The 27,490-nt window shown below is 45.8% G+C and overlaps 1 protein-coding gene across 1 annotated transcript in view; it reads left to right on the top strand.

Annotated features, from left to right (window-relative positions):
- Nucleotides 1–27,490, top strand: part of TDRD9 (tudor domain containing 9) — a 151,688-nt gene that overhangs the window by 77,765 nt on the left and 46,433 nt on the right. The window contains exons 14-22 of the mRNA XM_019519898.1: nucleotides 7,902–7,999; nucleotides 8,448–8,579; nucleotides 10,242–10,407; nucleotides 10,502–10,565; nucleotides 10,800–10,863; nucleotides 15,690–15,734; nucleotides 18,233–18,286; nucleotides 21,216–21,332; nucleotides 22,843–22,950. Coding sequence (XP_019375443.1) covers nucleotides 7,902–7,999; nucleotides 8,448–8,579; nucleotides 10,242–10,407; nucleotides 10,502–10,565; nucleotides 10,800–10,863; nucleotides 15,690–15,734; nucleotides 18,233–18,286; nucleotides 21,216–21,332; nucleotides 22,843–22,950 — 848 coding nt within the window. The remainder of the gene's footprint in view (nucleotides 1–7,901; nucleotides 8,000–8,447; nucleotides 8,580–10,241; nucleotides 10,408–10,501; nucleotides 10,566–10,799; nucleotides 10,864–15,689; nucleotides 15,735–18,232; nucleotides 18,287–21,215; nucleotides 21,333–22,842; nucleotides 22,951–27,490) is intronic.

Genomic DNA, 27,490 nt, shown 5'->3' with positions numbered 1-27,490 from the left:
AACAAAAACTGGAAGTTTTGCTACACCGCCACTAGACTCTCTCCAACTTTTCTATAGTGGGGCCCCAAAACTGAACACAGTACTCCAGATGTGGCTTCACCAGTGCAGAATAGTGGGGAATAATTACTTCCCTCTCTCTGCTGGCAGTGCTCCTACTAATGCAGCCCAATATAGTGTTAGCCTTCTTGGCAACAAGGCTGTGCTGCTGACTCATATTCAGCTTATTGTCTATTGTAACCCCCAGGTCCTTTTCTGCAGGGCTGCTGCCTATCCAGTTGGTCCCAAGCGTGTAGCAGTGCATGGGATTGTTCCATCCTAAGTGCTGGACTTTGCACTCATTCTTGTTGAACTTCAGGAGATTTCTTTTGGCCCAGTCCTCCAGTTTGTCTAGGTCACTCTGAATCCTAGCCCTACGCTCTAGCGTATCTATTATTCCCTCCAGCTTGGTGTCATCTGCAGACTTGCTGAGGGTGCAATCCATCCCACTGTCCATAGATTCAGAGATTGTGAGGGTCTGGAAGGGACCTCGCAAAATCATTGGGTTCAGCCCCCCTGCACTAAGCAAGAAAGACTCCTGGGGTAAGGTGATCCCAGTGAGGTAACCGTCCAGTCTCCTCTTGAAGATTTGCAGGGCAATGTCAACGTCCTCTCTCCTTATCCAGGTGGCGAGTTACCTGGTCAAAGAAGAAGATGAGATTGGTAAGACGAGACCCGCCCACGATGAAGCCATGCTGGCTGTTGTTCAGAATCCTCATCACACATAGACTCCTTGATGAATTTTTCCAGGAGTTTGTCTGGGATAGAAGTTAAGCTAATTGGCCTATAGTTGCCTGGGTCCTCTCTTTTCCCCTTCTTGAAGATGGACACAACATTGGCTCTCTTCCAGTCTTCAGGGACATCCCCCGAGCGCCACGAGTTTTGGACAAGTTTCACCAGAGGTCCCGTGATGACTTTAGCCAGCTCCTTCAGCACTCTTAGATGAAGTTTCATAGATTTTATAGACATTAGGGCTGGAAGGCACCTTGCAAGATCATTGGTCCCTGCCCAATTGGTCCCTGTCCAAGATCGTTGGTCCCAGCCCCCTGCCCAAAGGACAGGCAATCGGCAGGGATCAAATAATCCCAGCAAGATAGGCATCCAAGTGTTTCTTAAAGAAATCGAGAGTAGGTGCCTGTACCACTTCTGGGGGGAGTTTATTCCAGGACCTGGGGACTCAGACAGTAAAGAAATTTTTCCTTATGTCCAGCCTAAAACGGTCTTCCAAGAGTTTGTAACCATTGGATCTAGTCTTCCCATGGGTGCTTTGGTGAACAAACCTTTTACCAGTTCCTGGTGCACACCGCTTATATACTTATAGGTTGCCACCAAGTCACCCCTGAGCTTAGGCTTCTCCAGGCTAAAGAGTGCCATGTCTCTCGGCCTCTCTTCATAAGTCTTGTTCTCTAATCATTCACATTGCTTTCCTCTGGACTTTCTTGAGCTTCTCCACGTCCTTTCTGAATTGCGGAGCCCAGAACTGGACACACTATTTTAGCTCTGGTCTCACCAAGGCAGAGTCAAGTGGGAGTACGGTTTCCTGGGTCTTGTTTGAGATGAATTGGAAGATGCAGGCCAGAGTTTTGTTTGCTTTGCCGGCTGTGGCATCACAATGGTGGCTCATGTTCATCTTGTGGTCAGTCATGACCCCCAAGACTTTTTGGATGCAGCGCTACCTAGGGTAGTACTGCTGAGCCTATAGGTGTGGTGTGGGTTCTTTCTCCCAAGACAGAGCACCTTGCATTTCTCAGTGTTGAATGCCATCAGGTTTTGATCCACCCCACCTTGTAAGCCTGTTGAGGTCAGCCTGGATTGCCAGCCTATCCTCTGGGGTGGCTGTACTTCTCCATAGGTTGGTGTCATGAGCAAACTTAGCCAGTCTGCTAGTAACACCCAAGTCCAAATAATTTATAAATGCATTGAAGGGTACAGGTCTGAGAATGGAGCCCTGGGGGACGTCACTGGTTACAGTGTGCCAAGTTGATTTAGTTCTATCGACTCTCACTCTCTGGGTCCATTCATGGAGCCAGTTTCCCAGCAATCGGACCATGAAATTGTCTAGGCTGCAATTCCCCAAGTTTTCTGTGAGGTTCATTCAGTCTTGCTGACTTATAAAAGTCTCCCTTTTTTAGCTGATCATGCACCCGCTCAACGTCAACAATATGAAGACGATCATTCCCACCATGCCCATTCTGAACCTTATCTAGTATGATTTTCCCCTTAGTCCGGTGAAATACTGAAGTAAAGTAGTCATTCAGGAATTAGTTTTCTCCTGAGTGTCGGTAACCAGCTGTCCTGAGTTCGTAAGCAGTGGCCCCACACTTCCATTTGTTTTCCTCCTGTTCCCTACATACCTAAAGAAGCACTTATTGTCCTTGATTTCTGTTGCTAGTTTAAATTCAATTGCTGTGTTAGCCTTTCTATTTGTTCCCTACAAGTGCAGGCTATTGTTGTATAGTCCTCCGTGGGGACTGTCCCAAGCTTCTGTTGTTTGTATGTCTCTCTCTTCTTTTTCAAGAGGACCGTGATATTCCTATTAAGCCAAGAGGGCTTACCAGCCCTTCTGCTACCTTTCCTTTGCATGGGAATGGACTTCTTTTGTGCTTCGAAGATCATGTCCTTGAGGAATGAACACTCTTTGTGCACTTCTTTCACCTTCGGTTCCTGGTCCTGCAGTGCTTTCCCTACTATTGCTCTGAGCCTTTTGAAATTCACTTTTTTGAAGTCCAAAACTTCAACCCTGCTAGCTGATTTGCTTGCCTTATGATGGACAGTGAACGTGATGGTTTTGTGGTCACTGTCGCCTAGGTTATCCTCTATATTCAAGTCACTCACCAGATTGTCTCCTTTGTCCAAGACCAAGTCTAGAAGAGCGTTACCTCTGGTTGGCCCGTGTACTTCCTGTGTCAAGTAGAGCTCTTTGATACAGGTCAAGAAGCAACACGACCAATCCAACTTAGCTGAGTATTCCTCCCAAGAGATATCTGAGTAATTGAAGTCACGCATGACAACCATGTCCCATGCATGCGCTGCCTCTGCCAGTTCTCAAGAGAACTCCAAATCAAGCTTCTCCCCCTGGTGGTCTGTAGTATACACCTACAATTAGGTCTCTCTCACTATGCCCCCCACCCCGTAGTTTTACCTCATAGTTTGTCCAGATAGTTAATGAAGATATTGAACAAAACTGGCCCCAGGACTGAACCCTGGGATACTCCACTTGATAGCTGCTGCCAACTAGACATTAAGCCATTGATTACTATCTGTTGAGCCAAACAATCCAGCCAGCTTTCTGTTTACCTTACAGTCCACTTATCTAACCCATACTTCCTTAGCTTGCTTTCAAGAATGCTGTGGAAGATGGTATCAAAAGTCTTGCTAAAATCAAGCAAGGTTCTTTGAGCAGATGTGAGATCTTTTATTAGACCAAGCGAGTAGTTGGAAAAAAGTTCTTAGCAAGCTTTTGGGCTCAATTGCCCTTCTTCAGGCATAGGAAGTCTGAGGAGTCTCAGAACAGCAGAGATTTCCTATGCGTGAAGAAGAGTGATTGAGAGAGGGCACCGCCACACGGCAGGGCAGGTGGCCTCAATCAGAAGGACTTGGCTCTTGCATTCGTGTCGCCCCAGCCTTCCTCTGGGCCATGTGCCCCAGCAGGCCGGTTGGCTGGTTCCCGCCCCTCTCTCATGTCCCCAGGTTTCCCCCTGGCGTCCATGCTCTGTCCCTCCCTCCCCCGCACCCACTGACAGTTCTCATTGCAGCTGGTGGCTCGCGGGGCTAGGGTGAGTGCAGACAAGCTGCGCTGCATCCTGTGCTTCCCAGGGCTCTGCTTGCTGCCACTCCTGCCAGCACCTGCCCACAGTAGCCATGGAAGCAGCCAACACCAGTTGCCTGCACCACAGCATGGTGTAGCCCAGGAGCTGGGGTGAGTGGGGACAGATGGAGTCCAGGCATGGGGGGACAGGCGGAGCATTGTGCAGCCCTGGGAACAGAGCATTGTGCAGCCCTGGGAACAGCACCCCTCCCCCTGTCCCTTCCCTAGTCCTAGCTTCACTCCCTCCCTCCCTCACCGCCTTGGGGAACCTATCCCTATTTGTTACATTACAAAGTGGGTTCACTTTATGTCAGGTAAACCTGTATAGCCTATGGCTGAATCTCTGGATCAGCCCTGAATCTCTCCATATCAATTCAGAGGCTTCTGATTCAATTCTAACCTCTTAGTGAGTCTCTTGATTCGATTTGGTTTTGGCCGCCAAAACTGGCCAGATCTCCTCCAAATTGAATCAGCTACTGTAGCTTCACACAGCCCTAGTTTATACCCATCCATGACAGTGCTCCAATCATGTGTGTTATGCCCCCAAATCACTGTTATTTCAGTTGTCATAGGTATGACAGACATCTGCTCCTGACTACCAGATCAGCCACTAATTTTGGCTGCTATTTAATTTAATCCAGTGAGATTTGTAAAGACATTTCAAGGCATTAATAATTTAAGGTTATTGATGGATTTAACTGAACTCAGATCATTGGCAGTGTTATTTTTAGATCTGAAAAAAAAAAAATTTCACAGTACTTTTTGATATGATATGAAGATGGCTTCATGAGGATTTCCTCACTGAGATTTAATTTCAGATTGAGGCCCCTGTGGCAAGGGAGGGAGTGGGGATGGGGCAAGTGCTGCCCAGCTGGCGTGGGGGCTGAACCAAGGGTTGGGGCTGGGGTTGAAGCTCAAACAGCTGACTCCCCTCCCCCCTACTGCCTTGTACTCAATCCAAGACAAGGGGCCTTTTCTCCTACGTTAAATGGGGGAAAAAATCTTGTCTTGGAATTGAGTAAATATGGTACCCATCAAGCATTGGACTTTTATCTAATATTTTATTCTTGACTTGTGTCAGCTCTCCTTTTGACAGAACGTGTAATGGAATGCTTATAAGAGTAAGTTTGGAGCTACTAGTAGTAAAAAACATCGATATCCAGAAACCACTGCCATTTTGATTCATATGCTAGGATTTGTCTTAATATTTGATTCTAGAAGGAAGTCAGTAATGAACCTAACTTTGACAGTGCGTTAAAAGGAGAACATGTTATTTTGATCTTAATAGATTTCAAAATAGAATCTTGTTTATTCCAAGAAGCTGGTTGTACAGAATTCTAAAAGCAGCTGCAACGTTTGTTCTTGTATATTGGAAATCAGTAGATGTGCACTGATACATTGCACCAGGCTCTTCCTGGTGCGTGGGGGCTGCACTCAGGGCAGGCGGTGGTGCTGGGAGGAGGGTTGGGGGGGGTGCAGCTATCCCAAATTTCACCGTAGCTCCTCCCAGTGCTGCCGCTGCCTGTCCAAAGTGCAGTCCCCATGTGGCTGGAGCGCGGCCCCACAGCTCTGAGGGCAGCCCCCACACGCCAGGAAGAACCCAGAGCAGCCCCTGCCCCTCAGGTCAGATCCAGAACACGTGCCCCCCCACCCTCCAGGGGTGCACGCAGCAACGGGAGCTGCACCCCCCGCCCTGCACCCCCCAGAAGAGCCATGGTTCAGTCTTGTGCCCCGTCCCCTCAGCTGGGCAGTGCCTGCCCCAGTCCCTGCCCCATTCCCTCCCTCAACGTGGGGGGCATTGATCTACACCCTTCACATTCTTTCCCTCCCCACTCCCCATCCACCACAACAGACTTACCAGCTGCACACAGCTATATCGGAAATCCGATCGGTATCGACTGATATGCCTCCTTAAAAGTTAGCTCTTGGTATCGGTCCTCAAAATCTCTATTGGTGCACCCCCAGAAATCAGAATATGGTCTATAGATGGAAGAATAGCATACAGTTAAAGAAATGTTAGTGATGATAGACAGGATCTGCTTTCTAAACAAAAATTATACAAATAATAAGTTGACAGGTATGGGCAGACTTTATAGAAATTGTGAACTATATTGGGAAGTAGGATGACTTCTCTTGATATACTTTTTCTTGGCTTTTAGTTCTTTTGTTTCTTTGATTCATCTTCTCTATATAACCTTTTTAAAGGAGTTTTTTGTTATATGAGTTAATATGACCGTCATTCTTTTTATGGCAATTTGAGAGATAAATATTCAATACAAACTGAAATTTAAAATGTACTCGTTAGTGTTCTACATTTTAAGCATAGTATTTTTAGTGTTTTTTTTATTCCATTGACTAATATATTTCTCTAGATACATTTTTAAAAACTGACTTGTTTTTTTAACTAAGTTTCATTTGCTTCACCGTAGCCAAAAGTGTGATAAAAGGGAACAGAAGATTAAATATTGTTCAAGTGAAGAAATCCATCCAGTGAATTTTATTTCATATTGCATTTCGAATCCTGGGATATTGAACTGGTCCTGAAAACAAAGTTACAGCATTGATAATATTCAAAATATCCTTCTGAGAGAGAGTACAGTAGTATAGTCCAGGGCTTTAAGCTTGTGTGACTTGATTATGTGAATATTACCCTGTTCTGCTTTCCAGCCAGCTCTATTCTTGTACACAGGAGTGTTATATACTAGAAACATGCTGTCTTTATAGAAACAGGAGGCATACCAAGTGGAAAAACAGTGCTGTATTTTCCAGCCAACCAAATCCCTCAGTAGCATGGCATAACTTTTGACATCTGGCCTTTCAGTTCCACCTATAATAGAACATTTAGAATGATGTAATTCATTGCTATTAAAAATCAAAGAGTGTAGCCACTCTGATTATTTTAAGAAAATTTTTCAGTGTTGCTTTTAAGAAGGTACAAAACATAATGGTGCTTAAAATGCTCAGAATAGACTGTCTCAACCAAGAGTCTCCCAAATGGAGCTATAGCATGATTATGGAAGAGTCCTCCAAAAATATGATGATATGGACAAGGTCTGAATGCTGAATTCAGAGAAATAAGTATTTTTTTGAGGTCAGGTAGTTTAGGCTCATATCTGAGTTTTGTGTCAATATTTAGAAAATCAAACTAGGAGGTGTTTGCTGATCAAAGAAAAGATTAAAAACTGAGGCAAGTTTCCTCATCTCAGACTTGAATTATACACTTCGGAGCATACCACATGGTTGGGATATGCAGACCAGAAGAGGTTAGGAATTTGTTTCAGTCCTTCTGATACTCTTCTGTATCTTGCAGATTTCTTATAGAACACTTGTATGGGGAATGAATCAGTGAGCAGTCATGTTTAGCTTAGATTTTATGCTCTCTGTACATAAAGAGTTCCTTGCCCAGGTTCTGACCAAATGCTACTGATCTGATTAAATTTTGACCAAAACCATTTTTGCCCTTTGGGAATAAGTGGTGTTTGGGAGAAATCTTTCACATTCATTCATTCAAAAAGAATGGAATTTGCTTGTTACTAGTTAGGAGGGTTTTTCAATAATTCCTTCCCTGGTATAGATCATAGTATATGAGAACCCAATAGATTTATCTTTGCAACTGTCCTGGATGGCAGGGAAGTGCTCTTATCTCATTTGACAGTTGAAAGCTGAAGAAGAGAGAAACTGTGTAATTTGCCAAAGGTCAGCTAGCGCAGAAAATCAAATCAAAGTCTCAAGAGTCCCAAGTGTTTTTCCGTCCTCTAGGACAGTAGGCCCTCCTCCCCACAACCCGTTCCTTCCATCTTCCAAATTCTGATGTTTTGATCCCATTTATAGGATTTGGTCCACAGTTTGTTGCATAGAACAGAGAATTTAAACACCATTTTAGATAGTTTTTTCAGATTGAGCTTTCTTGTTTATTCTACTGGGCTTTGCCGTATGATCTTGTGGAATGCTTTGAGAGAAGTATGAATCTCTTTTCTTCAGAACACAAGAGTGTCTGAGATGTGGTCAGTTTACAATCATTGCTAAAGGATGCTTTAATTTGCTGTTTAAATTAAAGGGCGGGCTGGACGTGTTTCCAGGGGATATTGCTACAGGCTTGTAAGCAAGGACTTCTGGATAAACTGTATTCCGGAGAATGCAGTACCTGAGATGTTGGTAAGAATTGTTCTCTGATATAATTTTTCTAATGTTTTTTTTCACTGTTTTGTAATGCAAGTAATAAGTGAAATCTATTTCTAAAAATAAGTTGTTATAAAAGTTACTCATATGTTCAGATATAAACCATTTTTATTTATATTAGAAGTATAGAAAGAAGCAGGTAAAATAATAAATATTTCTACTGGAAAAATACAATTTTGGCAATTTTCTTTTTGTGAAGACAACACAACAATAAAAATACAACTCGTTTAAGATGGATTTAGTAGGTTGGTAATATTAGAATTTATTTTTAATTGTGGGAGAATTCAGGGATTCTTTAGATTTTTCTTTTTTGTTGTCTAGCTAAACTGCAGACTTTTTATTAATAAGCAGTTTCATATGGAGAATTTCCACATCTTTCCACAAATAATAGAAGTTAACACTTCCCAATTATTTTTCCTTTTAGCGTTGTCCATTGGGAAGTATCATCTTGAAGGTTAAATTGCTTGACATGGGGGAACCAAGAGCTTTGTTGGCAACAGCTCTCTCTCCACCTGGTATATGTGATATTGAACACACAATCCTTCAACTTAAGGAAGTAGGTATTTTTCCTAACATTGCTTTACTAATCGTATTATAGGAAAGTAATTTGAACTGATGTGTTTTTAGAGGTGCAAACTCTTACTTGCAGTTCGGAGAGGGAAGGACAAGGACACTTAACTTTAGAAACATGGGGGGCAGTTGTGGTTTATTCCCCACTTCATTGCTAGCTGCAGAAATCAGGCCAAAAGATGACAGTTTATAATGTCACTAAAACAGGACTATGACTTGGTCAAGGAGCAGGAACTAATAAACTGAGAGCACCTATTTGTAGACAAATGTCCTGAGTGAAACAAAATAGTAAAGAAATAACAGCAACTAAAGCAGTTTCGAAGGGGGGAAAAAAGCCAAAATTCTGGTGGCACCCTTCTTTTCTACTTGGAGGATGTGGGGAGAACAGAGTCATAGTTTGCAAATCTGCATAAGGAGGTAGATCACAATGCTAATGCTCTGCGATCGTAAGCTCTGGGGTAGCATTTAATAATATTAAATATATCTTTCTTTGGACACACATTTGAGTACCAGTTTAGAAGGAGCATACTGCTTTTGCATATTTGATTTGCACTGCATGAGTCTTGCCTGCATGCAAAAATGAGGGCTTTTAGAATTAACTCAAGCCAGAGGTGGGCAAAATATGGCCCATCAAGGGATTTTGTCTGGCCTGCAGTGGATCCATTGGTGCCTCCTGGACCTGGGTTTTGGTGTGTGAGGTCAGCCCGACTGCTTCTGGGTGCACAGTGGGGCTGGGGCGACATGGTGGCTGGGCTTGCTTCCTGGCAGCCCTGGCGCCTTCCGGTTGCTGCTGTTGCCAGATCTGGCCCCGCTGCCTTGGCACACCAGCCTGTCTGCCTTGTGCCTACCACTGGGGGCAGGACCCACGTGGCCGTGTGAATGGTATGGGGCCATGGGCAGGCAGAGAGTGGCATCCAGGACTGGGACTGGTGGGTGGAGCTAGGATTGGGATCTTGGCATGGTGACAGCATAGGACTAGGGTCCAGGGTAGAGCCATAATCCACTCCCTGCTTAGCCCTGCAATAGGCATCAATTCTGTGAGCAGGGGCATGTGACGAATGGACTGTGGCTCTGCCCCCGGCCCTGGCCTTGTGCTGTCACATCCCCAAGATCCCTGCCCTGCTGGATACCGCTCCCTGCCCACCCAGCCATGTACCCTGCCTGCATGGATCCCAGCCCTGCGCTGACCTAAGGAGGTCAGTCAGGGTCGGGCATCAGGGCAGAGCTGTGATCTGCTTTCCACATGCCCTTGCCCATAGAACTGGCATCCATCACGGGGGCATATGTGGAATGGATCATGGCCCTGCCCTGGGCTTTGGGCCCATACTATCACAGCCTCATGATCCTGATCCCAGCTGTGGCCCAGGTTCCTGCCCATCCTGCTCCTGGATGTCTCTTCTTGACTTCCCGTGGCCCCATTCTAGCCACCCAGCTGTGTGTGGAGCAGAGCCACTCAGGGAGTTTTGGCAAGTTGTTGACCTGGGGGGGTGCTGACCCAGTCCATAAAAGCTCACCAAAACTCCCTAAGTGGCCCTCTGGCCCAAATAATTGCCCACCTCTGACTTAAGCCTGCAGTTGTTTTTAATACAAAGGTCACAAATATTGGCTAAATTTATACGCTCTTAATCTTATAATCTCTCTTGTAAAGGTAGGAGCTCTTGCAATTAGTGCACAAACTGAAGAAGAAAATCCTTATGATGGTGAGCTGACTTTTTTAGGAAGAGTGTTGGCACAATTACCTGTGGATCAACATCTTGGCAAGCTAATAGTCCTTGGCCATGTCTTTGGATGTTTAGAAGAGTGCCTTATTATAGGTAAGGGAGGAAATAGAAATTATTTAAGAAAAGTCTCCTTAAAGTTGCATCCACACATGCTGCAATGCTTCATTTCCATTTATTCTTGTTACAGCTGCAGCACTGTCTTTGAAGAACTTCTTTGCAATGCCTTTCAGGCAGCTCTTTGATGGATACAGGTATTTTTACCTTCCAGATATTTAACATCTTTAAAAATACTGTTCCTCTTGTCTTCCAGACTTCAGGATTTGGGGGCTAGACTAATCTCTGTTGGCACTTAGCTGTGCTTCCGTAATGGCCAGTGTTACTTGCCTTGTTTTCATGCACTTATGGAAGGCACTGAGATATTGCAGTGAGGAGGGCTGTCTAAGAACTTTTTAGAATAGCTTTAACATTATTTTTTGCATTCCCAGGAGCAAAATAATTTTTTCTGGGAATAGCAAGAGTGACTGCATTGCTTTCGTCAAGGCATTTAAGGTAATCATATTGTCTGGTCATCTTGTCTGGTTAAATTAGAATTGAAACCAAGTTTTGCAAATTATTTTTTTTTCTGTAAGCCAGCTCTGACTGTCAGAATAAGGTATTGTTGTTTGCACTCCAAGGCATATCGCGTGTTCACAACATGTGTACTGGTAGTGGTGGCCCATCTGAGACGGCAGGGCATCTATGTGTACTCTCACTTAAGTCATTGGATGGTCACAGATAGATTCCACCAGAGAATGGTGGTGGGCCTGAGGTTTGCCCAGCTCTGCCTCTGTTTGGACTACAAGAAATGATATCACTCATCAGACAGTAACATTCATAGGGCCCATGATTCATTTGAGAATGGTGAAAACATACCTGCCCAAAATACGTTGCAGTCAGTACTGAAAATCAAACTAGCTCATTACAGTATACACTACCATAGACTTTTAGATCAGGGCTGTCCTACTTTCATGCGGCTGGGGCCCACACACTAAATAAGCCATATACTGGAGGAGTGGTGCTCTGGGATTCCCCCCACCTGCCACACAGCACCTTCAGGATCCAGCACCTCCTACTGTGGGCATGGGCAGCATGTGCATTTCTCCTGGACCCTCCCATAGCACACAGCAATGGGAAAGGAAGCTGCAGGAGCACAAGCTGCATGGTGGCCCCCATGGGTCACATGCAGCCCGTAGGCCTCCAGTTGGACAGCCCTGTTTTAGATGTGTCAGCATGCATGCGAGTGGTGTCACTTCCCAAACTCCACCTGCAAGTCATTACAGCTCTACTGTTAGGTCATTTTTTGACAAGATACCAAGCAGGCAGAATGTGCTTAATGCCACGTCACATCAAAGAATCGATACGCTGGCTAGAATCCAAGAATGTAAGAGGGAGGGCCCTTTTCAGCCCCTTCCTGGGGGCGGATCCCCATGAACAGGAACATGCATTTCCCTGAGGACAAACTGCAGTGGCATAATGTGTGCCACTGCTTCTTGTCCCTGGTGAATGCCTCTGCACATGTGCTCTGGTTCACAGCGCATTGCCACAGTTGGGGTAAGGGAGTCTGGGGCTAGCACCTGGACTGGCCCCAGCAGTCTTACCTGGCATCCTCTGCGGGCGGCAGCTGTGGTGATCTGGAAGCAGGGAGCCTGGTCAGCAGCTGGAGCCTGGCTCTGGCTGGCCAGGCTCTTGTTTTGGGCAGCATGTGCTGCCGCCACATATGCTGCCTCACTTTTTTTAGGTGTGTGGTTTTTTTTTTTTTTAATGGATCTCCTTGTATCTAAAAACTCGACTGCGCTGCTAATTTTCAGCACAGGGAACACCTGCATCTGCGGCACATGCAGTGTGTGGTGCTGCAGATAGGTCTTTGGTGCCCCACACCACAGGTGCACGCTTGCCTGGACACGCCCTTGATGATGAAATTGATCACAGGTGCTTTAGGGATGGGTTTGGTGTCCCTGAATGAAGGTAAGTACTTCTCAGTGTGGCAGCTTATCAAGCTGTGGACTTGACTTCATCAAGATGGCATAAACTCAGTGGTTCTTCACATTCTAAGAGTTGGCAGTAAACTGGTAGGAGTTATTGAGCAGTCATGAGGGGTTGGTGCAGAGATCCATCGAGAAACAAGTATTCCTCTGTTAGGGGTCTTGGTGGTAGACAACTTTGGCACCAGGGACAATGACAGTTATGAGACCTGTGACCAAAGGGGGCATAAGATTGGGATCACTGCTTTCACTTTCCTTCTGGTATGGAGTCAAGTCTTCCCATATGTACAGAATACCCAGATTTCCAGGGCGATATCCATGATCAAATGAAATACAGACATGGTAATTGTCATATTTACCTAAGATAGTTTTGGCTGGACAGCCTCTTACAAAGGTTATTTCCAGTCACCTGCCCTGTTCCCAGATTATTGAGCTTTAATTGCACATCACTGTGCTGCATCCAGACCTAAAGTATTTCAGTCTGAATGTTTAGTTGAGTACTATGGACAGAGGATGGTTCATGTGTCTGAAAGGAGAAGTGATAGAGAGCAAGAAGATGCACAGCTTATTGCTTAGAATGGGATTTTTTGACCAGGTCAGGCTCTTGTACTGAAGATCCTCAAATCCTTTGTTGAATTTGAAATATACTAACCTTGTGTACAGCTTTTTTCAAGACTCTACTACAATGCTATTAAGGAGTAACTTGGTCCAAAACAACTTCTGCTTGGGATTTGCCATCGTTGTTGTGTGGGTCATACAGTCTCCTCTTTTGAGCCTCTTTTGGATAGTGATTACCAGGGTCCTGGTTTTTGTTTAAAAATCACAAGCTCCGATTTAAAAAAAAAAAAAAATTACAAATTCTCTGATTAAAGCCCCCCAAGTCTGCAATTAAAATGAAACACCACCATATATGTAGGTATCAATTGAACAAAATGTTTTATTGATATATTTACAATTTTAAAGCAATTTTGGAAGCCTACCATTGCCTCAGTAATGATAATAAAATAAATTTTAAGTAACTATGAATTTTGGTATTTGATTTTGGGTTTTTTATCATGGAAAATCAGAGCTCCCCCTGTCCCCTTTGCTCACGAGGGTGTAGGTCCAGACCCCTCGCTCCCCACCCACAGCCCCCCGGCCCTGCTGGTGCCCCTCACCCCAGACACACAGATGCCTGCCTCCCTCCCCAGCCCTGCCAGAGGGGCTCCCTAGCTGCCAGGCCTACAGGGCCAGGCATCCTGGTCTGCAGCAACACGAGCCCATGGGAGGCATAGGCTGCTGTGGCTGAGTGGAGCCCAGCTCTTTCCTCTCCCACAGGCAGCATGGCCAGAGTGGAGCCCATGGTGGGGTTGGGGCCAGGGCTAGGGCTGCCCACTTTGGCCTTGGGCTCCCTGCCCTCCCTCTGGGCCTCCACAGCTCAGTGGGTGGGACCCAGTGTGGCAGGGAAGAATGGGGCCAAGTGGGGAAGCTTGTTGCTGAGCTCTGTGCTTTCATGGCGGGGTGCCCCCTGCCTGTCCAGCAGCAGCAGGGGGTACAGTTCTGTGCTGCCACCTCCATTGCTGCTGGTTGGCATCTGTAATAATATATTTTCATTTTATTTTTTTAAATACTTTTTCCTGACTTGTGTGCCTTTGTTCTGTGTATATATAGAAATGATTGCATAATAGCTCAGGATGAAGTCTTACTCTTGTGAGGGGTGTGGGGAGTATGGGGGGGGTGTGGGAGTATGTGTGGATGTGGGTGGGTGGGTGAATATGGGGTTTGTGGGGATGTGTGGGTATGGAGTTTGTGGAGGGGGGAGGGTAGCTGGGGGTGTGTATGACGTGTGCATGTAGCAGTGAGTGGGGCTCCCCTCAGAGGCGTGAGTGGTTGCCGTGTTTGTGGGGTGTGTAATTTGTGTATGGGGGAGGGTATGGTTGTGGGGTTTGGGAAGGAAGGTATGTGGGGTGTGCATGGGAGTCCCCACACATGCCCCACTGAGCTGGTACGCCCTTGCCCCACAGCCTAGAGCCTGTGCATCCTGCAGTGCCTCCCCTGCCACTGCCAATAGCCCGTGCCTGCTCCGTGCCACCTGGCACATCCTGCTGCCCCTGGGCATGCAGCAGGGCTGCAGCGGCTCCTTCCGGCTCCTGCCGCCTCTGGCCCCAGCTCTGCGGTAGCAGTGGGGACCAGTTCGTGCAGCCCCGACCCCACACGTCCTGTGCCAGATTCAGGCTCGCCTGTCTGGGCTGAGCAGTGGCAGCAGCAGCCAGGCAGAAACTGTTGCTTGCTGTGGGGGAAAAGTGGCCCCTTCCCCTTACCACTGCCAGGCAGTTTTTGGTGCAGCTGCCCAGAGCCCGTGCTGCATCAGGCTGCCATGCGTATCCGTCACTGCTGCCTCCACCTCTGAGCTGCCCTGCAGCTGCTTGGCAGCCCGGCGCTGCATGCACTCTAGGCGGCTGTACCAAAAACTGGCAGGCAGCGGAAGTGGGAGGAGCCGCTTTCCCACATGCCGAGAAATAGTTTATGCCCAGCTGCTGCCACCTACTGCTGCTCAGCCTGGAGCACTGAGCCTGGAGCTGGATCTGGAGCCCAGGCTCAGCAGTGGCAGCGTGGAGCAAACTGCTGCTCAGTGTGGGGCAAAAGCAGCCTCTCCCCCTCCAGCTGCCAGTGCTTCCTTGTGCAGCTGCCCAGAGCCTATGCAGGGCTGCCCTGCGTCTGTGCTGCACTGCCCCATGGGGCAGCCCAGAGGTGGCAGTCACATGGTGGAGATGCAGGGCAGCCCCGTGTGGGCTCTGGGTGCCTGCACCAGGAAGTGCCAGCGGTGACAAGGTGGAGGGGGCTGCTTTTGTCTTGCACTGAGCAGCTGGAAGAAACCACCGCCACCCTGCCTGCCTAGAAAGGCAGCCTAGCTGTGAAGCTGCCTCAGCCCTATTGCATGCCCAGGGGGTGTCAGGACGAGCCCAGCTGGGCAGCACCTGCTCCTGCCTCACTCCAACTCCCTCATGCCTTGATCTTCCCCCCCCCATACCCTTTCCCTCCCCCAACCCCTTCCTCCACAACAGACTTCACCAGCTGGTTGCTGCTGTCCATGCTGCGGGGCTGCATATCAGCAGTTGGATCAGTATCGACCAATATGAAAAATTGGCCAGTGGTATCGGCCCAAAAAATCTCTATTGGTGCACCCCTACCCAAAAGTGCTCTTGTTCTTGAAATAGTTGTCTTTTAATTAGTGTGCAGAAATTACCTTATCACATTAAAATTGTAATAGGAATGTTTGGAAAAAATATTTATGAATGCATTATATTTATTTGTAAATAGCAGTGATATAACCTGATATGTTCTTGCATAATGAAAATCATTTCTTTACTTTAGGCATGGCAGACTTGTAGGCAGAGAGGACAACTGAGACATCCCAAGGTTAGCTAATGCTTTTTTATTCATGATTGAAGACTGGTGTTGAAGTGGCAGAAAAAGGATACAGATCATCAGTGGTCTCTTTACTTCAGTCCTCTTCCTTAATTATACATGAAAGTGAAGTACAGGTTGAGTTTTGTTTAAACAGTATAATAGGAATGAAAAGACCTCCTGAGTTACCAATCCATTGCCTTCTGTTGCAATGAATCCTTTCCAGAAAATTACATCCCATCTCAACACTGTCTTTAAGCTTAAATAGTTGCTTTGATTTCCTGGTGTTTACTTCCATGATGCATTTCTCTTTTTTTGAGAGCAGTCCTGTTCTGCCTTCAGTCTCCATTCTGCAGGGCAGGGAAATGCAACACTTCTGCTCTTTAGTAAGACAGGCTCACCCTTGCCCTTATTACTTGACTGTACATGACCAAATTCAAATGAATTTTACTTCACTGAGGGTGGCCAGAATTTGACACCATGTTCTAGCTGAGGTCTGGGTACTTCAGTATTCTTTCAATAGTGTAAATAGAGTTCATAATTCACTACACGTTAATAGAAAATGCTGTGAGACTCCTGGATCCTGACCTCTTTTATCCTTTCTTCTTTTTCTTCTTCCATTTGGTCACTCTTCAATTTTGTCCACCTCTAGGACACAAAAAGCATATTCTAAATGATGGAAATGTTCAATCTGCCTTTCCTGACCGATTCTCTATAAATGCCCATGTTGCCATGGGAAGTCCAGCAAGCATGCTTGGCTTCTTTTACTTTTCAGAAAAGCTCTATTACTGCCATCTTGGCACCTAGTAAGGCAGAAATGTAAATAAGGCTCTCCAAGAGCTCTGTAGGGATGTTTACTAGTAAAAACAGGTGGTGCCAGATGAAGCAGATCAAGCTGTGGTGGGATGCATCCCAGCATAGCTGACTCACTTCACTGGGCGAAAAACACATAGCTTGTTTTCTCGCATTGGGATGACAGGCAACAGGTTGCCTTTGCCAAGAGATTTCCCATTTTCCTTGCTGGCCTGTGCCTTCTTGCTGAGACCCAGCTCCTATGCTGACCCATGTCTTCCACGGAGATGCAGCTTGGCATAGGACTTCGGGAATCTCCAGTGCCCCATGCCTCCACTCCAGGACTCGCGCTGACTTGTGCTTCAGCATGAAGGGCAGGGCAGCAAAGGACCTGGGGAATCCCCAGAACCCTGGGCCTCCGCACCAGGACCCACACTGACCCGTGCCTCTGGCATGGATCCCAGTAGGAAGCCAGGGGTATGCAGGACCTAGGGAATTCCCAGCGCCCCATGCTGGGTCCTGCGTCAACCTGTTCTTCATGGAGGCAAGGGGAAGTGTGATGGAGGAACGGTTTGTTGGGTATTCCCTGGGTCTTGTGCCTCCATGCCAGGACCCATGTTTGCTTTCCCTGCTTATAGAGATATGCTTCTGGAGATCCCAGGGCTGGTCTCCAGAAGCAGGGAATCCCAATTTCCCTTACAGAGGGGCACTCCCAGACTTCCCAGGGTGTGTCTCTATAAGTAGGGAAAGCTGGGCAGATGCTTTGGGGGTTCAGGGGCCTGATCCTGTGCAGAAATTCCTAGGGTATGCAGGATTGGCCCCCTCAAGCCCCCGGAGCCACCTACCCAGGGTGGCTGGATGGTGTGGGTAGCTCCAGGCTGCCCGCACGCCCCCCTCCACAGAGTACAATAAAGCAGCATTATTTACACTAATTTTTGTCACCCTATTGCTATGGCATGCTAAAGAATAGGGACATCTATTTTTATGGTGACACAAATGCAACATCAAACAACATGTTTCTGCCCTGTGAGCTCCCTTTCATATCCCAATGGGACAGGAAATCCAGGTTCCTTATTAATCTCATCTTGGGGAATCTTTTGTACCTGGTTATTTCTAGGGAAAGGGCCACATACCTTACAAGAAGTTTATAAAATAAAAAAAGGTCAAAGAATCGCAAGAGAAGTTGCTGAGGAGGTACACCTTTCTTATGCAGGTAGTGGAGAAACATACCCTTTGGCTCCTCTTGAATGCCGGCCTGGCAATAAAAATGCATAGCATGCACTGAAGTTCTCTTGAGTGACCAGGACAAATTATCTACAGGGTCTGTCTGTCTACTAAAAATCATATATCCAGAGAATATTTCCTAAAATAATCTGTCATGAAGATTTGTCATATGCAAGGCCTGGACTGGGAAATTGTTTTTAGGTGAAGTGCTTCTGATCCAGAATGCCATATTACTTGTGTCGTAGTTATGTGTTGCCTCATTATATATTCAATTTCTAATTGACTTGTAATATGTGACGTGTCTCTCTAATAGCTACTTTGGAAGTACTTGTTTTGAGTGAACATATATATAAGTGGGTGTGCCACAGTTTTATAGCCATCTTTCATGAATTTGGACTGTTTTAAAAAGAGAATATGGTAACCAGTAAGGAAGCTAGTAATGTAACAAATATCCATGTTTGTGTTAAATCTTTAATTTTCTCTCTGTCTTTCAGGAGGAACTTGATTGGGGTCGATCAAATTATATTCAGATAAAGAGAATCAGAGAGGTGAGTTGAAATGCACAACAGTTGCTTAATATTTATCCAATACCTCACCTTATGAATTTTCTGTTTATCTTATGATCATGGCAGAATCTACAGTTTTAAAAATACGAAGAACTAATACAGTTTATAGACATGCTCCGGTAGGTGGGTGGGGCACACTTTAATTAGCAAGTCACGCTAATTAAAAGCAGCCAAGCTTCGTGTGTATCAGCGTCCTCGCTCATCAAACCAGCTTGAGTTCAAAGTGCCCCACTGCCATTCTTCAGCATGGGAACGCTGATACACATGACACTGGAGGCCGTTGGAGTGCATTAATTTCCATGCTCCAACAGACTTGATTAATCTGGATTTACAGCACATCAGAGCAGCCTTGCTGTACATCTGTAGGAGCCCTAAGACACTACCTAAGAATAACGATACATCTTTGGGAGAGCTCATTGAATTTAAAATAAAATTTTGAGGCCACCCAATATCTTCTCTTAAGCTCTTTCTTCAAGATTATTTACCAGTTATATAGTCCATGTGTAACTAGCTGCAGTTGGAATTTAGTGCTTTTTTGACATTGCATTATTTTGTTCTTATCTTTAGAGTAATTTTAAGCACTTAGACAAATGCAACAAGCACGATTGTGTTGTAAAGATTAAAATGGCAAATTTTACATGGCATTTTGTTACTAAGGTTACTACAGGAGTTAATGGAAACTTCATCGTAGAAGTGCTTCAAGCTGTGGCATGCCTAGGGGAAAAATAATTAGAACTCCTGAATAACCTTGATTGGCAGAACATGCGTTTGCCCACTCACATACGCTAGCAGCAAGGTTCTTAATTAGGCAACTGTTTTGCATTAGCGCACATACATCTGGGCATGATTCCATCACATCAGACTCCTGGCATGAGTGATGGTACAGGGAAGTGCACACAGAGTTTAAATAGAGGGTTCAAAAGGCACAAAAAAGCAAAAGCTTCCCTTACAAGTCATCCTGGGAGCAGCAGTGGGTGCAGAAGCAAAAATGTATTTAGTTTGTGCATCCTTCATGCTTTCATTGTAAACTACAAATTCTAGCATCTTATTAAACAGAACATCAGAAAATGAGGCTCATTAACAAAGTACTTGCTAATTAATCTCGAAAAGGTAGAGGTTGTTACATAAAAAGCAAGCTAGTGGAAGCAATTTATGTAATATACATACGAAAGTGTCTTTGAGTCAAGCATGTGCAAGGAAGTGGTTTGGTTGCCTTTGCAGTCTGAAGTTGGTTTGTTTGTACATATGTGGTATGGTAGTATGCAGTCATAAAACCGAGAGGTTTTTTTCCCACTGGGATTCCTTCCTCTTTTAGTTCAGAGGCTGGATAGCATTCATTAGAAAAGCCCGGTATTTTTTTATTATCTTCATTCAACGCTAGGCCTTCATCACTTTCTATTCAAAATCTGCCCTGAAAACAGAATGACTTATTTCCTAGTAGGCTTTTCTAGGGCACTTATCTCCCTCTCTAGTGTCCAAGAGCTTAAAAAACATTATTGATGTGTTTTTTAAATCCTTTTTTTAAATCTGAGTGAAGTGAAATTATATTCGCCATTAAACATCTGAGAAACTGAAGGTCCAGGGATTTAGGCCCAAATTGTCAAGTGTTCCCCTAGGTTTGGTCTCCCAGAGTGAGAAGCCTGGAGTATAATTATTTTCTCCAATATTAAATATTTTTCTAGCACTTCATGGGCACATTTATACAAGACACTACTGAGCAGTGGTTACTGTGCATTCATGTAGTACTTGAATAATCAAATACTAAATAAGTGCACAGTAACGAGTTACTGTGCAGTAGTGCTGGCGAATGCCTTTTTAGTGATGCTGCTGCACAGTAGCGTATTAGCACTGTTGGTGCTGTGATGCGCTACCACACGATATTATTTAGTTACTGCGCAGTTAGTGTCTCATGTAGATGTGCCCCATATGTTCCAACTGACTACCATTGGCTCCGATTGCAGTTGAAAGCTATTTGAAAATCTAGCCCAGGCTGCTGGTACTCCAATCAAGACCAGGCTTTTTTCCCCCACCCTGCTGATTGGGGGGTTGGCACGATGATGACCTTGACTTAGATTTGAGTAAATACAGTAATTATACCTTCACAGAGAGTTTAAGAGTGCATTCTTCCATATCCTGAAAATTTGATCTCCTTTATGACAAAGCAAAGGCCAAATCTCAGTGTACATTATGTAGGGCAGCTACCACAACTCCATGAAGGAGTGCATCTGTGCTAGTAGGGAAGCTGTTCAGGCTGGCTGTCTATCTTCACCTAAAACAATGAGTTGGTGACTACTCCATTGTTCTTGTTGGTTTATTTTCATAGATGCATAGATGTTAGGGTTGGAAGGGACCTCAGCAGATCATCGAGTCTGACCCCTCTGACCCGGGCTGGAAAGAGTGCTGGGGTCAGATGATCCCAGACAGGTGCTTGTCTAGTCTCTTCTTAAAGACCCCCCAAGGTAGGGGAGAGCACCACCTGCCTTGGAAGCCCATTCCAGATTCTGGCAGCCCTCACCGTAAAGAAGTTCTTCCTGATGTCTGACTTGTATCTGCTCTTTGTCAGCTCGTGGCTGTTATTTCCAGTTACTCCAAGGGGTGACCTGGTAAACAGAGCATCTTTCTCTCTTCTGATCTTCCAGTTTATTGTGTGTGGTATAATGCAGAATTCACTAACTGAATAATACACTCTGAGGACCTGGCTTAGAGGGTGGTTGGATCACACTGTTGGATGTTTTTTTCTCGGAGTAGTTATTAAGCAGTCTACTGTAAGAGACTGATGCTTGTGGTTCCTACAGAAATGAATAGGAGATCTCCCTCCCATTTCATTAGTCGGTTACAAATAAAGGATTTAATAGATTTGTTCTGTAGATGGTTTTGATCTGTTCAGCCTTATTTAAAGTTAAAATTTCAGGTGGCTGAATTGTTTGAAGAACTGAAAAATCGAATCAAATCATTCAACATGCATGTTAATACTCAACCACCTGCTATGGATCAGGAATATGAATTCAAACAACGCTTTATTCTTCAGGTAAGTACTGATTTACCCAGTTTCTTGATCCTGTTGTGGAAGGGGAGAGCAGAACATTAATTGACAATGCTTGCTTCTAGTCCTTTGTTACAGGTTGCTTGCATCAAGTACTAATGAGTGCCTATTAAATTGCATCCGTCAAAGTAGTTTTTCTTCCTTTTAGTATTGTCACCAAATTCATACAACTGAAAATCTTTTGTTCTGGGAGGATCTAAACTTCTGTGTTAAAGGAAGAAATATGAATGTTGTTTGTAAGAAGTAGAAATACAGTTTATTTTACTGTTAATGTTTCAGAATTGATATTGAGCAGTGTCCCAAGTCATAACAAGATGTCATTTTGCTGTGATTGTCTGAATTAATCGTTTTTAAAGTAAAAAAAGCAACTTACTTAGGAAAATGGCACCGGAGTTAGATAACAAAAATGTAAATTATGCCAGGAGTAAGCTGGGGCATAATTCCCTCCCTCCTGTGTCCACATTTGAACCTTCATTGGCATAAGGATCATGTCAACTATTGTGGATATAGTTTTTTTGGTTTTCTATCAAATGAAATACCTGTGTGAAAACAAGCTTGTTACCAGTTAGTACAAACAGGACAGTTACGTGTTATATGAATGGCAACTGATTAATTTGAGTTTCTCATATCTTTATCATCCGTTCCTTTGAGGTTTGCTGTGAAATTATTTTGAGACAACTTTGAGCACGTCTTAAATAATATACATAATACTTTCCATGTAGTTATTGTGACAACTTTTAAAATCAAAACGTTTTTATTCTGAAGGTTTACAGGAAGGATGGGCAAAATACGGCCTGTGGGATGGATCTGATCTGCCAAGTGGCTGGATCTGGCCCATAGCTCTGTCCCCATGATGCTCCACATGGGCCCCAGCCCCACCAGCTCCTGCTGGGGCAACTTGCACTGCATTCCTGCTGGCCCAGGCCCCAGCCAGCATGTAGCTTCTCATGGCGCTGTACCCAGTGTGGCTGCTGTCAGCTGGATGCTCTCCTGCTCCCCTAAGGGAGTCATGAGGGGAGCCCGGTGTGATGAGCAGCCACTGTGGGTGAGTTGGAGTGGGTGGAAGGTGGCTGGGAGCTGGAGCTCCATGCGCCGAGTAGGAACCGCCCAGCTGGAGGTTCCCTCCTGCCCGCCCGCTCACCCACTCATCAAAACTCCCTTTGTGGCCCTTGGGCCCAAACTATTCCCCACCCCTGGTTTACACGCATCATTCCCAACCATTCCAGTAGATTTCCAGATGTTATTTGGGTAGATGATAGCTACCTATGTTAATACTGAAAACTATTCCAAAAGGCTTTTCATGAAAGCATGTTCTTTAGAATCTGATTTGTGAAATAAAATTTCAGTTAGGTTCCCACCTACCCCCCTGTAGAGGACTTTCCCCATGAAGATCTCATTGCTTATGTTTTAGACCTGTATTAAAGGATAAAATATCTTAACGAGAGGTACTACATGTAATGTGTTGCATCTTAGCAAAAAAAATATTTCATTTCAGATTGTAATAGCTGGTGCTTTCTATCCAAACTATTTTTCATTGGGACAATGTGATGAAGAAATTGCTGTGAAGAATCTGACTGGCAGAGATCCTAAAACCACTGTAATGGTATGTTAATACAGTGAGTAACTTATTGAAATCTTGTGCAACTAAAATAATTGTTGAGGCTGGTTTTGTTTTCTCTGGGAAAAGGACAAGAATAATTACCTTTGCTTCAATCCTTATGCAATAAGTCTTCTTCCTTTTTTCCCTGCTGGTGACTGGACAATTTTGAAAGAATTCTGGCTAAGGTCTACCTCCGACTATTTTGAATATAGGCGCCGACTCCATGGGTGCTCGTGGGCTCAAGCACCCACTGAAAAATAATTAGTGGGTACTCAGCATCCACGAGTCGCAGCCATGGCTGCTTGCAAGTGTTAAAAAAACAAACAACCCCCTTACCCCCCCAAAACTGTGCTTTACCTGCAGAAGTAGCGTGTTACTTCAACCCAGCTCTGCAGCATTTGTAAAGGTCGGAGCTTCAACAGGGCTTTTTGTCACTTTTAGCTAAAGTTGATTCAATCAGTTATTAGGTAAGTGCCAAAAAGGCCCACCGAAGTGCCCAATCTTTACTTCAACCTGGCTCTGCAGCATTTGTAAAGTGCTGCCTCCTCTGGGTATGTGCTGGGCTGGCGAAGGAATGCATGGAGATTAAAATAAAGCATGGTTTGGGGGGTGTTGTTTTTTTTAAGCCTGCAGGTACCCACCTGCAAAAACCAAGGTTGGCGCCTATGGTTTTGAATGCTGGTGTCATGCAGCTATAACCAGCTTCTTGAATATGGTAAAGTATTTTAAATGTATATTAGGACTGTCAAGATTACTTTTTAGTAAGCATTTATAATTAAGCCCTTGAAGTATGTAACTCAAGTTTGAATTCCATACCTTTTTCCTCCACATGTACCATAGAATCATAGAAAATTAGGGTTGGAAGGGACCTCAGGGGGGCCACCTAGTCCAACCCCATGCTTAAAGCAGGATCCGTACCCAACTAGATCATCCCAGCCAAAAAACCCCAAACACCTGTTTCGTACATCTGTTTGCTACTTCAAGATTACTCACAAATGTTGCATCGCAGGAATTTCCTATTTAAAGTGTCATATTTTATTATCAAATGGAACAAAATGTTCGGGTTGCAGGGCAAGGTACTCTGCAAATGCCATAATAGGGGGAGCTGGGTTGAACACATTTTAAATGGCCCAGGGCACAGAGACCCCAAGATGGGGGAGAGGCTTCCTGATCCTGGGCTTCCAGGACTTCTAAAAAATTGTGGATGCAGCTCATGTGGTCATCCTGAGAACATCGTTGACCCACCCATCTGTCTAGGGCAGTCTGCCCACCTGACTCTCCTGCCATGCCTTTGTTGGAACTGAATAGTTGTTCATAGGTGGGAGGCTGCCCATGCATTACCTGATGTCAAGGGCGTAATACATTGCTCTGATCTTCCCTTTACCATGTCCCGTGCCTTGCAGATGACATCCAAGATCACTTCCATCTTCCTGGCCCCTTAGCTGGGCTGCGCTCAGTTTCTGGCCCAAACTTAGCCTCAGGTGTGCTTGGGCCTCTCCACCCCCTCTTGCTGGGGCCCCATGCACTCTGCCGTACTCTGTATGGCCCTTCAGGCCCCCTTAGCCCTACTCCATACAGCCCTTCAGGCTTCCTCTGTCTCTTGTGTGGTCCTGACCCCTTGTAGACCTTCAGGCTGCTCCATTCAGGCCCTATTCTAGGACAGGTATCAGGCCTACTGCCCCACACTCTGGGCTGACTCTGGCCCTCTCTGGCCTGGGGCGTCCCACGCTTGGCCTATGGCCCACTTGAGCCTCAGGTGTCAACATACCTGGACCCCTAACTTGGCCTCTTGCTAGGCCTCGTGTTTTTAGGCATTGGGCCTCACACTGTGGGCTGACTCCAGCCCCAGGCCTTCTCTGGCCTCAGGCATCCCAAATTCAGCCTGTGGCCCACTCAAGCCTCAGGTGTCTGTCAATATGCCTGGACCCCAAGCCTGTCCCCCCCCATGGGGTTACCCACAAGGCAGTGGGGGCTGTGGCTTTTCAGCACCCTATCCTTGCCTTTCACTGGGGAGGCACAGGTGTGGCATTTCTTGGAGACTGCCCCACCACACTATCCAACCCAGCAGGGTGCAGTTTTGAGTCTTACTTAGGACCAGGAACCTTCTTCTTTGCCATAGTTCCTACCCTGACCTCCAGGTGTTCTGAGTGCTGCAGTCCACAGGCTGAGTGATGTTGCTTCTGTGGCTTCCTGCATGTAACTGTCGGGTCTGCTTCTAGGGCCTGGGTTTATACTGAGGCTTCCCAGCCCTTCTCCAATCCGGTGGTCCCCTTGCAGTCATGTGATTGCCTAATTGAGCCTAACTGCACCTGCTGGCTGCTCCACAGCCAGCTCAAGTCCCTTAAAATGGCAGGCACCAAAGGTGCTCAGCCACAGCTGGGTGGTCCTGGAGCTGGGCCAACTATCTGGGCTTGTTGGACCTGGCCTGGACAGTCCTAAAACTCACTAGAACCTGGGGGAAGCCTTGAGTCTGGGACAGAGCTGCCCAATCTGCTGGAATGGACTAGGCAGTTCTGCAATGGCGCAGCTGAGATCAGAGGAAATGTTATGCCCTACCCCAAACATTGCACTCTTTGCTGTGCACATCTGGCATGGCAGGAGGCATAAAATTCTTCCAATCACAGTCATATTAATGTTCTTGCATCTGGCAGGGGGCTTCCAATATTTCCTGTGGTTAACATGTTAGATGTCTAATAAATGTGACGTCTACCAGGGGCCATACAGACTGCACTTTTGCTTGGTGGCCATTTTCAAAACCTTTTCTTTCCCTCAAGTCCTTTCCAGGAATGCAGTTTTTTCTATATGAATCCTGTGTTTGCCTCTCTAGTAGGTAGAGTTGTCAAGGTGGCTAAACAGTTTCATAGCAACTCAAAACTGGATTTGTTGCCAGTTTTGCAATTCTTAGTAGCCAATTACTAAACTGTTAGCATATTGTGCTTAACATTTGTTTACAGATATGCCACTGGAATCTTAAAGTACTCACTGCTTTGCTCACAGAAAGGAAACTAATAGCTGAAATTTCACTTCAGATCTCGTTACCGTATTTACCTGAATCCAAAGTGACCTTGAATTTAAGACACCTCTGCCAATAATTAAATTCCACACATGGAAAATTTCTAATTTGGTATTATTTTTATAAACAGACCTACTGACAAAAACTGCAGTAATACAGGTAAGTCATAAATTCAGCATTAACTTCAGTTCAGTTCAAACAATTTGAGTTATATTAGGTTCTATCCAGACCGTGGTGAGTGCTGCTCCTTTCTTAGATCCGGTGACCAGGGTAAGTCAGACCTGGCTGACTGCTGTTCCCAGCAGATGTCTGGAAAGTTCAGGTCCCCCATGACGACCATGTCCTTTGACCTAACTACCTCTGTGAGCTGACTTAAGAATTCCCAGTCTACCTCTTCCCCTTGGTTGGGTGGTCTGTAGTAGACCCCCACTGTTAAGTTCTTTTCCCCTTGACTTCCTTGTATTCTAACCCAGAGCACTTCAGTGTGCTCCTCCTCTGACCCAGTGCTACTCATTGAGGACGTGTATTTTTCCTTGACGTAGAGCGCCACACCCCCAACTTTCCTCCCTGGCCTGTCCCTCCTGTACAGCCTATAGCCCTTGATATTCACCGCCCAGTTGTGGGTTGGGTCCCACTACGTTTCAGTGAGCCCCACTATGTCTGGGTTGGTGTTAGCTAGCAGGAGGGTAAGTTCCTCCTGCTTGTTCCCTATGCTATGAGCTTTAGTGTAGAGGCATTTGGGGTCTCCTGAAGATGCATGCACTTCCCCCCCAATGCCAGTACTACCTGGGCCCCTGTTGCTTACCTGGGTATTTGTTCTGCTCATTGTCAGTCTAGGCTGGGCTTTTCTTGTGGGTGACGCTTGGTTTAGTGGTCCAAGGCCTCCTCTGCCCTTGTTTTCCCCTTCCCCCTACGAGCCTAGTTTAAAGCCTGCCGGAGGAGATCAGCCAACCTAGAAGAGAACACGCGCTTACCTTTGGGGGAAAGGTGAAGCCCATCCCACCCGAGCGTGTGTCTCGTCCTGATGTGCAGGTCGTTGTCCAAGAAGCCGAAGCTGTCCTGGAGACACCATTTCTGAAGCCGCAAGTTGATGTGGGTCTCGTGTTGTCTTCCATGTCCTCTCACTGGTAGGACAAGAGAATACCACCTGTGCCCCTATCTCTTTCAGCATGCCTCCCAGAGCGTGGTAGTTCATCATCAGGTGATCAGGGCTTCTCCTGGTCGCATCATTAGTGCCCACATGGATTAGGACAGTAGGCCGGATAATGGCTGGGATCATCCCAATCACATCCTGAATCTTTGCTCTGGGCAGACAGTAGACCTTGCATGTCGAGGGGTCCTGGCGACAAATGGTACCCTCTGTACCTCTCAGGGTGGAGTCGCCTATGATTAGCACTTGATGTTTCTTCCTCTGGGTCTGGTTAGCTCCTTCAGCCTGTTCAGAGCGTGGAGAGTGTGGAGTGGCCTCCTCTCTGGAGGTTTCCTCATCTCCTTCCTTCTCCTGCAGTGTTGCCAGGGCCTCGTACCTGT

Source organism: Gavialis gangeticus, unplaced genomic scaffold, assembly GCF_001723915.1.
Source record: "Gavialis gangeticus isolate Ggan-Ray unplaced genomic scaffold, GavGan_comp1, whole genome shotgun sequence".
Taxonomy (NCBI): Eukaryota; Metazoa; Chordata; order Crocodylia; family Gavialidae; genus Gavialis; species Gavialis gangeticus.
This window is presented reverse-complemented; position numbering and strand designations above follow the sequence as displayed.